This window comes from Telmatherina bonti (genome assembly GCF_933228915.1).
Source record: "Telmatherina bonti genome assembly, chromosome: 18".
Classification (NCBI taxonomy): Eukaryota; Metazoa; Chordata; class Actinopteri; order Atheriniformes; family Telmatherinidae; genus Telmatherina; species Telmatherina bonti.
The window spans coordinates 38858268-38875644 of record NC_136616.1 but is presented as its reverse complement, the minus strand read 5'-3'; the positions used below and the strand labels follow the sequence as shown (position 1 = coordinate 38875644).

The window sequence follows — 17377 nt, the reverse complement described above, 5'->3', positions numbered from 1 at the left end:
TCCATTACTTTACAAAAATTCATGTGTTTCAGGGGATGAAGTACCTTCATCTGCGAGGTTTGACTCATGGCCGCTTGAAATCTACCAACTGTTTGGTTGATGGCCGATTTGTCCTGAAAATCACGGACTATGGACTCCCCATGATACTTCAGTCTCAGAACATCAGCCTTCCCGAGGACCCACAAGGTAAAAGCATGAATACATTAAAGTGCTCATGACACAATTTTGACATTTTTTTTACCACGCTTTATAAAAACAAAAGTCATTCTGGATGACCAATGTAATAGTTAGAAGTGGGGCTGCATTAAATAATTGGAACAAAAAAACTGCACATCAGCAGATTGTCCAAGAAGGCCCGATCTTCAGTTTAACAGCATCCCTCACTGCTGGTGTCCACCAACGAGTCCTGGGATTACCGCCACGACAGGCACCAACTACCTTACAGCCACAGCTCCGGCTGGTCGCCTCAGCAATAGAGGCACGGAACACAGTCCATTCAGACTCAATGTCCTCCGCCTCACTCAGGACATGTTTGAAGCTCTGCTGAAGGTGGGAGTTGAAGCTCGCTCTGACGGGGGACTCAGCCAGACGTTCCCAGCAGACCCTCACAACACGTTTGGGCCTGCCAGCTCTGACCAGCTTCCTCCCCCACCATCTGAGCCAACTCACCACCAGGTGGTGATCAGTTGAAGCTCCACCCCCCTCTTCACCCGAGTGTCCAAGGCATGTGGCCGCAGGTCCGACGATACGACTACAAAATCGATCATCGAACTGCGGCCCAGGGAATCCTGATGCCAGGTGTACATATGGATGTTATGGAAAAACCATGACAGGCACAGAAGGCTAACAACAAAAGATCTGAGTTCCGAGTATAAATTATTGTAGCTGTTTGCCGCAGAACCAACATCTAAACTTGAATTTGCAAAGTCTGAATATAAATAAACGAAGCAGGATTAATAAACCTGAAGAAATAGCAACTGTAATAGTCAGGCTAGAAGAAGGCAATGGTCATGACCATCTACATACTGTACTATGAAATTAAATAACCATTCAGAAGTTATCCAGCAGATCATGTTTTTGCTCTTCCTGCAGTGCAGTGCAGATGTGCATGCAGCATGTGCTGTGGTCCAAGTTGGTTTTGTTCTCAGCTTCTTCGTACCTGCACTATATTCATTGTCAAGTCTTCTGCAGATCTGGATTGTGTTGTTGGATGTTTTCCACTTGACGTTGCTCTGCAGCTGTTGTGGAAACCCCTTCCAGCTGTGTCAGTGCACTTCTTCATGAGATGAAACTATCACTGCTTTGGGTTTTTATTGTGTCTTATGCAAATATCCTGCAGAAATCCACTGCAACAATGGACGCAGTATGAACCCCAGACGAGGCAGAGGACCCTTAATGCCATCTCTATGGATCTACCCATAATGCAATGCTACGCCAAACGCAGGAAGTGACTTTTTTTGTAGTCAACTTCCTGTATTTGGTCCGCTTGAAACGGACCGAGACCTGCATTTGCAGGCGGACCGAATTTGCTTCTTTGGTCCCAATCAGAATTTGTGAGATGCATTGACATTTCCCAAACCAAAGCAACTTTCCCAGCAAACAGACTTGGACTTGGACTCAGATTTGGATTCGGATCAGAAAGGCTGATGTGGATGTGTCCTAAGGAAAATGAGGGCTATATCTGGATGAACCATGTCTTGATGTTGAGTATGTATTGTGTAAGGATCTAACTAAAAACCCCTGTGTTTTAAATGTTTTAAAAACATTAAAATCAGCTCCTCTTTGTTGGCTTGGTGAGAATCTCATGGAGCTCAAGAGGCTCCAAGGACGGTTTCCTACCGCAGAAACCTGGGATCTCTAAGTCCCGCACAGCTGTCTGATGAGGTTAACTCTACCCTCCCCTCTGATTCAGACTTCTCCTCACTGTCTACTAATGAGGCTACAGAAACAGTCTGCTCCTCCCTGGACAAACTCTGTCCTCTGCTGTCTAAAGCAGCCAGACAGACTCCTCCCAGTCCATGGCCCACTGAGGTTCTAAGACATCACAGAGCAGGTCTCAGGCCAGCAGAAAGAAAGTGGCGCAAATCCAATAAACTCACTGACTTGTCAGAGTACCGGCTTCAGCTCTCAGTCTTCACATCCAGCCTAAAGGCAGCCAAGATAGACTTCTATCAGAAGCAGATCCACAATGCTCCTAACGCACAGCAGCTGTTCATGGCCTTTAACTGTCTTCTTTCTCCAGCAGCTGCTCAGCCTCCCGCCACGCTGACTGCAGACATGTTGGCTTCCTGTTTTACTGAAAAGGTTGCTACCATCAGTAATCAGTTCTCTGGGCCTGACCAGCTCAGTCCACCACATCCCGTCTTCACTCCCTAATCCAGACCTACACTCCCTCTCCACAGCTACGTTCCACCAGTGAAAGACGCCTCGTGTTACCACCAATACGTGGGACTAAATCACCAGCCAGACTCTTTTCCTCTGTTGTTCCACGATGGTGGAATGATCTCCCAAACTCTGTCCGCTCTGCAGAGTCCCTGTCTACTTTTAAGACCCAGCTGAAGACTCAGCTCTTCAAGGAGAACTTCAACACTTAGTTTAGCTGTATTTATTGGAAAGTTGGAGAACTTAGCCCAGTTCTTTGCAAAAAACTTTATGGTATTAATTCTCTGTATCATAACATAGGTGATATTATGGGATGGGAAGGGAGTAAACAAACAAACAAACAAACAAAAAAAAAACAACATAAAAACAAAAATAAAACCTGTAGCACTTCATGGAAGTACCTGCGTCCAACTGGACAGTCCACTTGCACCTTCCTACAATGTCCTCCACTGTTTGATTTGCTGCTTGTGTTGTTCTCACTCATTTATAAATCGCTTTGGATAAAAGCGTCTGGTAAACGACTGTAGAATAGAATAGAATAGAATTTCTAAAAAAACAAAAAAAAAACAACACGAGCTTACATCCATCTGGAAAAATCCTGCAGGACAAAAATATGATAAACTTCACTCAATGGAAAAATAAGTACATTAAACTGCAAATATAACAATTTTTTTAAAAAACTTTGTCTTGTTTGATGTACCCACTTCACAATATGAAATCACCAGAACAAAGGTTTAAAAAAGATAAATGGAACAGAATATACAAGTAAACAAAATAAAAACCAGAAATAAGATGGAGCACTCAATGACCAGAAACTAAATAGATTACAGTCTAAAGACTGCAAAAGAAAAAAAAAAAGAACTGAATTCTGGGTATTTCAGGATTCTGGTGAGTATGATGGCACCATTGTGTGTGGCACGCCGTCTAATACTCTAATACTAATACTAATACTATTTTTCTGGTTTTGCTGTTATTTCTAGACGTTTTTCATGATGTCAGCTCAGTTTTGGTGTACGATTGCCAAACTTTATTGGAGCTTTGGCTATTTACTGAAAAGTTTATAAATTTGCATCAAGAAAACTTTTCTGCCTTTCTTCACTGGAGTGCCGGCTTACTTCTGCCAGACACCACACCCATCACCTCATCGGAAAAGGCTTCATCGTGGGAAGTGCAGTGGGCAGCTGATGAAATTGAGTTTCCTATTAGGCTAAGTCTGATAAATGCCAGATCTGTTATGGACAAAACTTTCATCTTTGAGGATTTCTACATGTCTCATAGCTTGGATATTCTCTGCCTGGCAGAAACATGGATCTCTCTGGGTGAGTCTGAAGTTTTTTCAGAATTGTGTGGGAATTAGATTTGCTGCAAGGTCAACTTCTGCACTTGGTAAACAGCAGTATCTGTTAACATAGCAACTATCAGCAACAACAGATGTATAATTTTGGATAATGTATAATTAGTAACCTGTGTTAGATGAAACATGATATTCCAGATAAGGAATGCTACACTGCAGAGGGCTTTATTAGCAATTCGCTTTTACCGAGCAGGGCCTTCCTTTGTTACCCACACTAAAGCAAGTCTGTGTAATCGTCTCTTCTGCTATCAGTTGCTGTGTCCTCTATGTTGCATCAAGATAGTATAAAATATTCCACACTGTTGCTTGTACTCAAACACCCCGAGGTCTGTGGGTAGTGGAGGAGGTTTGGCTACAGTTTATAACTCAAGTTTGGACAGTAAGCAGTTGGCCCTTCAGGCTATTTTCTCCAGCTTTGAACTGAGTCTTTTCAAACTGCTCTCCTCTGCTGTTATGTGCACTGATTTATTGACTGACCTCCAAAATATGACAGACTTTTTAGGAGACTTTTCTGTCTTCTTGGGTGAAATTTTATTCACGTGTGCTGCTTAGCAAAGCCTCTGGTGAAGGACTTTTTAGACTTATTAGATGCTTTTGGACTTACTCAGTCGGTGAAAAGACCCACTCATGAACGTAGTCACACACTGGATCGACATCTGTAATGTAGAAATTGGTGATGCAGTGTTTTCAGGTCACATGCTTGCTTTACTTGATTTTATTCCCTCTGCTCAATCATTTAAAACCCCCGCCCATGCCCTGAATGGCCGTTTTTTATAACTCGTCCACTGCTGCTCATTTCTCTGCCATTTTTAATGACGCAGATTTGCAGCCGTCTGTGTCCCTAAGGATTGAGGGTGTCCTTGCCAGTTTCAATCAGTCATGCCTTACTGCAGGGATCCCCAACCCTGGTCCTCAAGGACCAGTGTCATGCAGGCTTTCCAAGTGTTCCTGCTGGAACACACCAGACAAGCTCTGCACATGTCTGCTAAATACGCATTGATTACTGCACTGAATTTGGTGGCACCAGTCAAAACGAGGCAATTAAAGCCCAGACCGAACCCCTGGTTAAGTGATCATACCCGAGCCATTAGACGGAGTGCAGAAGATACAAGCAAAAGTGGAAAAACTACAAACTGGCGGTTTCTTTTACAATGCTGAGAAAGAGCTGGTACCACTATCAAAGAAGTGTAAACTGTGCAAGAGCAAAATATTTCTCTAATTCAATAGCTGCAAACCCGCACAATCCCAATGTTTTTAATCACACAATAAATACTGCTGCCAATGCTTTGCAACCTGTCCCACTGGAAGCTTCCAAGGAATTATGAGATAAGTTTCTCAATTTATTTCTGGATAAGGCTAATACCACTGGGAATTCTATCTCTCCTCCTGCCCAGAATCCATCTTTTCTGGTCTCCTGCCCTGCTGTTTTTCACCATTTTGATCCTATCTCCTTATCCTTAGTTCAGATTAGGTCTTTTTTTCTTAGGATTTCATGCCGGTTCGAAGGGTGTGCTGCAAGGAAGATTTTTCTGAATATTTTTGCTCTCTCAAGACTTGTTATGATGAGTCTCCATTGCAACGAAAGACTTGTTTACAATCTGAATCAACTAATTAAACTCTCCCAAATCAGGATTATCATAGAAACAACACATCAAATCCCAATGGAGTTGAAAAGAAAGAGAAGAGGATGCAGAGCAGGAGTCAGACAGAGGAGAAAGCAATGGAGATTTAAACCATTTCTCCCGACCGTCGTCATGGGTAATGTGAGATCGCTAGCTAACAAAACGGATGAGCTGGAGATGCTAACAAGGTCTCAGAAAGAATACAGAGAGTGCAGTATTATGTGCTTCACCGAGACATGGCTGCATGAACACATCCCTGACTGTAATGTGTCTGTACCGGGCTTTAAAACGGTCCGTGCAGACCGCAGTGGACAACACAGCGGAAAGCTAAAGGGTGGTGGAATTGCAGTGCTGGTTAACCAGCATTGGTGTCATCCTGGACATGTTACTGTCAAGGAGAAGATATGCACAAGGGACATGGAACTGTTAGCTGTGAGCTTCCGTCCATATTATTTACCCAGAGAGTTTACCTGTGTTATTCTGGTAGCGGTTTATATAATACCTGGTACCGCACCAGACACAGCCTGTGATGTCATCAGCTCCGTCGTTGCTCGGCTACAAACACAGCATCCAAACTCATTCATGGCGATCTCCGGAGACTTCAACAACGTCTCCCTCTCTGAAACTCTCCCAACATTCCAGCAGTTTGTCAGCTGCTCCACCAGAGATAATAAGATGTTGGACTTATTTCATGCAAATATGAATAATGGATCCAGTTGTTCTGCCCTGCCTCCTTTAGGAAGATCTGACCATAATCTGGTTCTTCTCACCTCCACCTACAAGCCCATCGTTCAGCAGCAACCAGTCATCACAAAGACTATCAAAATCTGGTCTGCTGAAGCTGAAGATGCTCTTAGAGGAGGCTTTGAGGCTACAGACTGGAACGTCCTCTGTGAACCTCATGGAGACGACATCAACGCCATGACTGAGTGTGTGACAGATTACATAAACTTCTGTGTGGACAGCATCGTCCCAACAAGAACAGTGAGGTGCTTCCCCAGTAACAAACCCTGGATCACCAGTGACCTGAAAAAGCTGCTGAACATCAAAAAGAAAGCCTTCAGGGATGGAGACAGGGAGTTATTGAGGGCAACACAAAAACAACTTAAAACACAAACTAAGAAGTGCAAGGAGGACTACAGGAAGAAGTTAGAAAGTCAGCTCCAGCAGAATAACCTGAGGGATGTGTGGTCTGGAATGAAGAAGATCACCGGCTTCAAGTTAAAGGGGGACCAGCCTGATGGAGGTCTGGACAGAGCTAATGAGCTGAACATATTCTTCACCAGGTTCAGTTCACCCCCTACCTCCAGCCCAACAGACCACACACCCTCCATAAGCCCACTGCTTTCCTGTCACGCCTCCAATCTGTCACCCTGCAGCTCAGTCATGGACCAGAACACAGCTTCATCTCCCTCCACATCAGGACATCCTGAGACCTCCACCTTGTTTGTCTCCTGCAATCAGGTTAAGAAGCAACTTGAGAAACTGAACCAGAACAAGGCTGCAGGTCCAGATGGTGTCAGTCCCAGAGTTCTAAAGACCTGCTCAGAACAACTATGTCCGATTCTCCAGCACCTTTTCAACACCAGTCTGAGACAAAATAGAGCCCCAGTGCTGTGGAAAACCTCCTGCCTTGTTCCAGTGCCTAAAAAAACCCAACCAGCTGAACCAAGTGACTACAGACCAGTTGCCCTGACTTCTCACATCATGAAAGTCCTGGAGAGACTCTTACTGGCTCACCTCAACAAGCAAGTAAACACCTCCAGCCCAACAGACCACACACCCTCCATAAGCCCACTGCTTTCCTGCCACGCCTCCAATCTGTCACCCTGCAGCTCAGTCATTTCTGATGTGTGGAATGAAATTCAGCATTTGGTGGCTGCACCGAGGACTTGTTAACATCCGTGTTAATTAAAAGGTAAATGTCTTAAAAAGGAATTTTGAATTATTCTCTGACTGTAATGAGATTTGAAAAATAAATGGTTATTGCCTGTTTAACTGTCTTATAAAAATTGAGCTGTTCCTTAAAAATGTCCACATGTACAGTTAATTTAGTTTTTCTCCATTCTCTCTCTGCTCTTCTGCATCTTCTTTGAAGATCTCTGGTTTCCTTATTTATCCAGGGTTGTGTAGGTCTGGATCTTATTGTTTTAGTTCTAAGTGGAGCTACAAGGTTGATAGCTGATTTAATTTTATTAAAATTATCCACAATAGAATCACATGATGCAGATAAAATCAAGAGTTTGGTTTAAAATATCGATAAAACTCGCAGCCACTTCAGAAGTAATGTATTGTTACCTGAGAGGTCGCACCGAGGCCTCATGCTGAATAAAGAGGACACACTAATAGACAGACCATAGTTACGACCATATCTAGGGTGTGTCCTCTGTTCTTAGTAGGCGGTGTGACATGCAGTTTAAAATCTATTCTGTTAAAAATATTTAAAAACTGTGTTGCATAAAGCTCTGAGCTACTATCAACATGTAAGTTTAAATAATCAGGAATTAAAATGTTATTGTATTAAGTATGATAGCTAAAAGATGAGCGAGTTCTTGAATAAAAGAGAGGGGGGGGGGGCTGAGGCATATATATACATATATAATATATATATAATATATATAATATATATATATTATATATATTATAACAAATATATATAATATACATATATACAGTCATGCATAAAACTGGTGGGTTGCTATAAACAAATGCATAATGCTCAAATTTAGTATAGTTATTTAAAGTAATTGTTTTAGTTAAAATTAAGTTATGAACACTTCCTGCAGTTCCATCACCCTTTCTGCCATGCCGTGTTGAAAATGAGAAATTAAAATTTGGTGTGAGGCTTCAGTGAGAGTAATAGGAGCGTCAGTGCCAAGCCAGGTTTCCAGTAAAAAGAGACAGTTGATATTATTTTCCTAAAATTATTGATAATAAAAGATTTATTTGAAAGAGCCCTAACATTTGAAAGAGCCATTTTAAGAAGTCTTGTTGCAGTCTTAACAGATGATGGTGTATTGGTATTAATGTTATGAAGATTTTTGGGATTATCAGATTTTGTGGAATACTGAATATATTTCCGACTGGTGAGGATGACAGGAACGGGGTGAGTATGGGAAAAACTAGGGCTGGACTGACATATATTTGAACTTGTAACAAGATCTGGCGTAAAAGATAGAGACCACAAGGGGAAGCTGATGGGAACTGAATAAGAATGTCCAGCTGAGGAAAACAGGTCAGAAGAAGCGTCTGGGCCAGCAGGTAGATGGGTCGTGTGGTTCAGTCAATCAGCCTGAAAACAATGGATGAAGTAAAGTATATCGTCTTTTAAAACCCGACTGCCCAACCTGTTTGGGTGCAGACCATCCATCCTAAGGTTCCTGAATAGATCAAAATGTTCAATAAAAACTGTGCTAAACGTTGGGTATTCTGACTGGAGCCACTTGGAAAGGCTCAGTGTGCGGCTGAAGCGACTGCTGCCTCTTCTGAATGGAGCAATCGGTCCGGACATAAAAACCTTTTTGCCACTGTTTTTAAGAAGATTTCAAAGCATGATAAAAATTGTACTTTAAGATCTGGTTGGGGATGTTGTTTCACCCAACATGGATATGGGCAAACACTTTAAGCAAGTCAGGAATAAAAGCCAGGATGTCCAACACCTTCGCGCCTGGAAAACACCTGGTCATAGCGTCCCTGCTTGTGATGTTTCTCACCATGGAGTCCCTGATGATCAGGGTGATTGGAGATGGCTCAACCGGTGGAGAAAAAGAACAAGTTGGCTGTTGTTGTTCCTTGAGCTGTTCCCTGAGCTGATACTGGCAGCTTTTGGTGCCGGTGTGAAATTTACGTTAGCCTTCCAGGTTTTCATGGTAGAGAAACCAATGGGTGAAGGGGTTGCCAGGCAGGATTTTGCAACCAGAGATGGAAAATCTTGGAGATCAAGGATGGCGAATCTGTTTTCCAACGGGAGGGGACAGGTGGAATGCAATTGCTGTTGTCCCTGGCTCTTGTCAGCCCCAGCCTTACTTCATTGATTGGATGGCAGCAGAGTTTGACTTGCCAGGGCTTTGGGTTTAGCCCCAAGCTGATGCCAGGGGTGCTCACTAGGCTCCCGTGAAATCCCAGCAGTAGAGTTCGCGAATGAAGCAGGAGCAGATGGCGCCAGTCCTGCAGCAGCTACAAGTGGAGCAGGGGCCGGGTCATCCAGAGAGCTGCCAGAGGAGGAAACACGGGGTGCATCGGCTGGAAAGGAGTTCAGGCTGCAGGTGCAGGAGCATCCGTGGAGCATGGCAGAGTGTTTGCTAGTTCTGCGTTTGTAGTTGAAGTCTGAGTTCTACCTAGGATAACAGAGTCCAGATGTCGCTTGGCCTCCTGAATCTTGTACAGATTGGATACCCTCTGTTCAAGCTCCACAATCTTTTTACTTAGGATGTTACAGCTCTCACGACTGGCTGACAAGGTAAGTGGAGACATCACCCTCAACCTTCAAGAAAAATGTGTAAAAAGGTCTGATTTGACAGATTCCACGGAGCTTCTCACTAGTACAGAACATCAGAATGTCAACTGCCAAAACACTAACCATGCACATAGTCCAGGACTACAAAGAAGGACTGTTGTAAAAAAAATTCAGCTTTCTTCTCTAACTTTCCTGGGCTTCTCTTAGATTTGCTGTGGACGGCTCCAGAACTCCTCAGGAATCCAGTTCGAGTGGGCTCATTTGCCGGAGATATCTTCAGTTTCTCCATCATCATACAGGAGGTAGTCGCACGGACGCTGCCATACGCCATGATGGACATGCCTGCCCACGGTGAGGTTAGGGGGTTAGCCAACTTTTTGTCTGACAACATGTCTGACCACCTGGCTCTCTTTCCCTTTGTCAGACCACCTGTCTGTGCTGCCGTGTTTCTGACCAACAGTTTAAACACCCATCTGTCAGACGAGCTGTTTGGCCATTTTTTGGTCTGTCTGTCTGACCATGTGTCCACAGCTGTCTGATAACCTGCCTGTTTGGCCACCTGTTTATCCATCTGTCCACCTGTGTTCAGTGTTGGGGTTGTTACTCAAAGTAATTGTTTCAGATTTCCCTCTCCCCAGCTACATTTGCCAGCTCGGGGGGGGTTTAGAGCCCAAGGCATTCCCAGGCCAGTTGAGAGATACGCCCGGAACACCTCACCATATGTAAACACGTTATTTGTATAGAGTTTCACCTTGTGACCAGCTCAGGAGGCTGCGAGGAGTACAAGCTGCAGGTAGCTTTGAGGTAAACTCCTTCATTTCACCCAGCAGCGGTGAAGCAGACATAAAACTGCTGGAACTAGAAGAGCTTTGTGATGTTTATTGCTAAAGCTTGAGGCAAAACATTCAAGCTAAATAGGAAGCTTCTCAGAGCAAACGTCCTCTGCTGCCAACGCAGCTGACGTGCTGTGTGTATCTGTCTCTCTCTCTTCTATTTGAGAACAGGTCTCTATTAAATGTTTTTACTGAGTGACCTACTTTATTGTTATACCATATCGGAATGATTTTTCACAGCAGCTGATCGACCAGAATGACCAGCTGATATGACAGAGGAGTTGCTTTCCACTGATCTGTAAAGTCAAATCAAAGAACTTCAGTAGAATGAAACTCCAGTGAGTTATTGGCCATCTTGTTTTATTCTATGAAGTCTAGAGAGGAGTCACGAGCAGTTAACTCTTTCACATCCATCTCTATGGCAACGTGTCCAGGAATGGACACACACGGGTAGCGCATGCACGCAGCATCTAAACTGATCAGAACTGTTCACACAGGGTAAACACAGTGTGGGTAATGCAGTAACACACATTGCTACAGCATAGTAAAGTAATTTTGTTATGAACATTTTAAGTGTATTACGTTACTTTACTTCATTACCCCAAAAAGTAATGTTGTAAATCAAAGTGAGTAGTTACCCCCAATACTGCCTGTGTGACCACCTGTCTGACTGAACACCTGTCAGACTGTCTTTCTGTCTGTCTCTCAGAGATTGTGGAGCGTCTGAAGACACCACCTCCTCTCTTCAGGCCAGTTGTTTCAGTGGATGAAGCTCCTGCTGAGTGTCTCAATCTGATGAATGATTGTTGGAATGAAGACCCCAGCAAGAGGCCAAGCTTTGATGACATCTTCAAACAGGTTAGGGGTTAGGGTTAGCACATACTGTCTGATCTCTAAGGTTATGCATATTATTTACTTTATTTACTTTTTTAAATGAAAGGATGAGCTTGAGTTTCATCACAATTAGTGACTATATGCATTAAACCTAAAGAGGTAATACCCAGAAACAATTGCTGCTTGTATAACAATTACTCCTGGAAAGTAAAATATCTGAAGACATAGTCTGGCACAAAATTATGAGAATTTATTTAAAAAAAAAACTGATCTATTTACACTGGCTTTTAACTCAAGACAGCAGGAGCACCAGAATCTGCTAAAAATGATTGTGTATATGCACCCTAAGTTCTAAATTTGATTATGAAACCATACCCATGTATCAGTTCTTAAGCCGAGTTGCTGCAAGTCATTTGTATGTGGTCTTATAAGGGGTCTATATTTCCAGTATCAACCTCTTCCAGTCAGGATCTGAATGAGGTTCAGGTCTTAGTTTTGTTTGATCATTTTAAACTTTGGTAATTCCAGTGTTTTTTTTCATGTGGGTCCTCCGCACCAGGGGCTTACTCCTTCAGTTTTGTGGATATACTTCCTTTTAAGCTTTTTCTCAATGCCATTGACAGAATTGGTTCCTTGGGTGACCAAAATGTTTCACTTGTCGCTCTCTTTTGGTGAACCAAGACTCAAGAAAGCTAACTTGGACAAATGAGGTTTTCAGAACTTCAGGCCGTTTTCCAAACTGTCCTTCCTTGTTAAAATGTTGAAAAGGTTGTCAGTAAAGCAACTGACTTTATTTTTAGAATCACATTTCATGTATGACATCATTCAGTCAAGATTAGGTAAATATCACTCTACAGAAACTGCATTACTGAAGTGTCTAGTCACATTGTGATGTCTGCTGATTCAGGAAGTCAAGATTGGTTCTGCTGGATCTGTCTTTAACATTTGATGCTGTCGACCACCACATCTTAATTAAAAGGCTGCAGAACCTGATTGGGATGTCTGGTACAGTTTTACAATGATTTACCTCTTTCCTAGTGGGTAGAAGCTTTAGTGTTTCTGCCAACCACGTACTTTATAAACCCCGCAGATTGTTGTGTGGGGTGCCTCAGGGCTCTGTGTTGGGACTGCTTCTGTTCTTATTGTCCATCCTTCCTGTTGGTCAGATTACCCAGCAGTGTAAGGATGTTTCCTATCACTTATTTGCTGATGACCTCCAACTATACTGTTTATTTAAAGCTTCTGAAACCCACAAATTAAGCTCTTCATTGTCTCTCAAAAATAAAACAGTGGTTAAGCAATAACAGTCTAATGAAGTTAATTAACTATGTCAGGGTAGACTATCAGGCGGATACCGGGGAAATGAATTTAAAAGGGCAGCTTCTGCTAAGACACCAGCTGGATCAGAGACAGTGGAATAATGGGTCGGCCTTACTTCAGAGCCTTGGTGGTCGGGAACCCAAACCTTGGGTCCAGTGGGCAAGGATTCAGTGGTCATCCTGATACTTGTCCAAAAGGGACCTCCACAGAAGTCAGGAGATCACCTGGAACCGCCTGGTTCGACGTCTGAAGCTGGACCCCACTCCGATTAGAATCCACGGGTCACGGGAGCAGGCAAAGTCCTGGGATCAGCTGGAGTAGTAACGTTCGGGTCGTCCATACTTTACTGGTCACAGTCTTTGTGGGCCGGGAGAGCAGCTACGATGGTGTGTCAGAAGCAAAAATTGTTCAGCCAGAATTGGATGAGTTTTCTGGTGTTAAGCAGTCGACTTTAGATTATCCAATCAGAGCACAAGGGTCAGGACATGGGGTCTGAAGGTTTGGTCAAAATACTAAGTTCTTGGGGAATTAAACTTAACATTTTTCCAACCTCAAAACATGTCTATAAAATCTCATCTATAAAATTATAGATGAGAAGAAGTATGAATGATCCTTATAAACATGAACCTTAAAAACAGTTTTGCTGCTGTCAAAAGGGGAAAAGGTTTGTTAACAGGTACAAGACATTTCAAAGACACTTCATCGATGATTTTCACTTTACACGGACCTGGTGGGTCAAGAAATCATTTCCACACAAGTTCTTACTTTGAGTCAGAGTTGTTAATAACAACAGCATATAATGTTAATCACGGCGTATTTAATCAACCTGAAATGCATATCTCAACCTGTTCGAGGGTGTCTGCTTGATGGTGCCATTGCTCCATCAAAGGAATCACAGAAATGAACTAACTTGCTAACTTCTGTGGATTTCACATCTGAAAAACGATCAAAGTCTTGGATTAATTTAGAAAGGAAGGAGAGTCCATTTATCCAGGTGTGCTGAGGATACATCCAGTATTTTATACAGTTTTAGAATTCAGACCTTAAAGGTTCTGCTCTGGAATCTGGTCTTTGTGTGCTGTGGATACAAAGGGACCTCCTGGGGTGAAGGACAGGCTCTTACCAGGGTCCAACTTCAAAAGGGTGCCACAGTCTGTCTGTGTAGACATTTCCTACCAGGAACAAGATAAAACCAGCAGGGTTCCTGGTTTAAAGTGGAGGTCTGTCTACCGGATTGAGATGGATCTGAATTTTTAGGGCTTTCATTGAGCTCTGTGTTGGAGACGTGTGGATGGACTTCCTTTTGAAGTAGAGAGTCATGAGTTCTTATCTGATTCGGGGGTTAATTCGGCCTTGGGAGGTTGCTACAGAGGCAGAAGTTGGGATTGTACATCTGAGCCATGTTGATAAATCTCTGCACACCTCAAGCCAGAAGTTTTGCACTGGTGAACAGGACCATACAGCATGCATGTAGTCATCTGGTCTGTTATATGAGCTCCAGCATGTGAGATAATCCTCTATGGTTTTTAAAAACTGAACATTTTATATTTCCTGGCTGTAATGTAATAGTGGGTATATTCTAGAAATAACAGTTAATGGGCAGAACTGTCAACTTTGACCAGTTAATAGAATAATCTGGGATTAAAAAGAAATCATTGATTAGTGAGATGGTCTTTGATAGAGAGGTTTGTGAATTCTGTAGGAAAAGTAATATATAATCGGCATAGACTTATTTTTTCTATATTTTTTCACTGAATGCCGTTGATATTTTTATTTTGCCTGATAGCAGCTAAGTGTTCAATAAAGATTGCAAATTTTTGTTTTTCTCTTGCCTTTTCTCAGTTTTTCCTCTCTTCCACCCCTTCTTTCTGCTGCGTCTCTCTTTCTGGTCTGGTCCAGTCCAGCAGTTACTAGCAGTAAAGTCAAAACCATATTTAAGAGGATATAAATCTTAAGAATCAAGGGTGGAGGGGCTCATATCGAAAAGGTTCCTCTTGGCAGAGTTATGTGTTCATCACAGCATGTCAGCCAGACCATCATTCTGCTGTCATGAAGATGGACCTTACTGTTGTTGTTAAAGAGAAGGCCTTCAAACAGATACGGCTTCTCAACTGTGACACAGAACTGAGCCACTGACATACAAACCATATTAACAGCTGTATAAAAAAGAAGATTCAAATAATGGAGAACATTCCCATAGTGTAGATGCCATCCACTGGCAAGGAATGGGATTACAACACCACATACACATAAGAAACACAAGAGCAAAAATGTAAGCAAAAAATGGTGACATAAACATGATCTTCAAGGTGATTTTTATGAATAATTTAGTATTATTTCTGTTGTTACCTGGAAGAAAAAAAGAGATTTTAAGATGATTCATCAATCTGTTGCATTAATCCAGCTGCTTTGTTTTTTACTCATCATATGTGATGTCCTCATTGAATTGTGTTTCGCACCTCATTAGTATAAATGCTAAATATGCATAAAGCAATAGATATCACAGAGTCTTTCATGTGGTTCTTTGTCTGGTTGAGAGGTCTCCTGAGAAAATCTGTCACTGACCTTCTGTTTGTAGTTCCGAGGTATTGGCAGAGGGAAAAGAGCAAACATAATCGACTCCATGTTGAGGATGCTGGAGCAGTACAGCTCTAACCTGGAGGATCTGATCAGAGAGCGTACAGATGAGCTGGAGGTTGAGAGAAGCAAGACGGACAAGCTGGTTGGACAGCTGCTACCAAAGTGAGACTCAGTTTGTGTAAAATATCATCTACATAAATGCAGCAACTTGATCTTCTGCAGCTTAACATGTGTGTGGATGAAGCACAAGGTGATTCAATAGACATACAAACTCACCCAGATAACTCAAAGCTTCAAACTTTTGAATTCTACCTAAACTGAAATCTCTTTTGCCGTCAGTGGCTGGCTTCAATGTCAAAAACTTAACCTTGAATTTGATAATGAACCAGAGTTTTAAGAACAGAGTAGTTCATCTGCATATACATTTTATAAATGAGCAAAGTGGTTTAATACTTTCTGATTATTACAGGTCTGTGGCTCAGGCTCTGAAGAAAGGAAAACCAGTCCAACCTGAACATTACGCAGACTGCACACTTTATTTCAGTGACATTGTTGGCTTTACAACCATCTCAGCTCTCAGTGAACCCATTGAGGTATGAACTGTTGTTTCTGCTGGTTATGGTTATTCTTCACTTTTTCACTCCAGCTGTTTGTGTGTAGGTTGTTGACCTGCTGAATGACCTGTACACCATGTTTGATGCGATCATTGGTACTCATGATGTCTATAAGGTAAGGCGTACACTGCTCTTTAGCCTTTTTCTGAATAACCCAACTAAACATTCAACTCTAAACTCAATACTGAAAGACTTTTCAATACTATCAGTTAACCTGTTTTATTGGCTGCCTGTTTCTGGTACAGTAAGTTAACAGTCAGCCAGAATTTCCATAAGTTAAATTCTGTACTCAGGTGTTTGGTGTGCTCTGTATTTGTATCTAAGTTGTGTGTCTGCCTGCTCTTACATATAAAACTTAATTTGGATAAGGGGGCTGGAAAAAATGAAAGTCATCTCAGAAAACTTTGACCATCACCAAGTTTCTTTAAACAACCAGCAGTAAAACCTGACCCTTCAGGATGACCTAGATCTTTTCTGATTAAACTGCTCCGGTTAAAGGATAAACAAGAAATTCTGTGATGAGGAAAGTCTCTGAAAGGAACTAATATCTTTGTGAACGAGGATTTTTCTGGCAAAATTCACATAAAATGGAAAGAACTGCTTCCACAACTGGGAGAAATGCTATATATCTAAAGGTATTTATGAGACTTTTAATTTCATATAATTTTCACATAATTTCTGTGTTGATTTAGATTTGAAACCATGTGATCCTGATGATAAGGACAGAAATGTGGTGAAATTGGCCATTATTATTCCATACCTCCAAATAGTATAGCTCATTTTTGGAGGAAAAAAGATTGGGGTGGAGTTTGTATTTCTATATGACAATTTTGAATTTCCTAAAAGAGGGCATTTGAGCACCTATTTTGCTAAAATTGATCTAGAGATTCCAAAATGCACGAGTTTTGAGGGTCAAACCGGCCACCGGACAATAATATTTGTATTTTGTAGCGTAATGCCTCAATTAATTAAAAAGCCTATGGAGCACCACTTATCCTTGTTAACTTAAGTTTAGGCCAGGATGAGAAGACCTAAGATTCATTCAGTCTTTACCTGAAGACACAAATTCTCAGAGGGAATAACCTAGAATTTTGCATTCAGAAATTATGACAACCACATTGAAGATGATCACACATATTTTTATTAACAGTGATGATACACAGCAGAAACAATCCGATGCATGGAGACAACAATGAAGAGATTATATGGAAAAATTATGAAACAAATATTTATTTGTGGATTTTTTTTCTAATAGTGACGAGGAGTACTAAAAATGAAATGAGATGAAGGAAGGAAGAATCAGGTTTCTATGAGGGATTTAGCTCAATAAATCAGAATGACTATTCTGATGAAATGCATGTAATGTCTCCCGAGTTGTGAAC

The 17377-nt window shown here is 42.0% G+C and overlaps 1 protein-coding gene across 1 annotated transcript in view; it reads left to right on the top strand.

Moving 5' to 3' along the window:
• Nucleotides 1-17377, top strand: part of LOC306769411 (retinal guanylyl cyclase 2-like) — a gene marked incomplete at both ends in the record, with an annotated part of 78286 nt that overhangs the window by 36477 nt on the left and 24432 nt on the right. The window contains 6 exons of the mRNA XM_079257996.1: nucleotides 33-186; nucleotides 10022-10165; nucleotides 11357-11505; nucleotides 15380-15543; nucleotides 15851-15974; nucleotides 16042-16110. Coding sequence (XP_079114122.1) covers nucleotides 33-186; nucleotides 10022-10165; nucleotides 11357-11505; nucleotides 15380-15543; nucleotides 15851-15974; nucleotides 16042-16110 — 804 coding nt within the window. The remainder of the gene's footprint in view (nucleotides 1-32; nucleotides 187-10021; nucleotides 10166-11356; nucleotides 11506-15379; nucleotides 15544-15850; nucleotides 15975-16041; nucleotides 16111-17377) is intronic.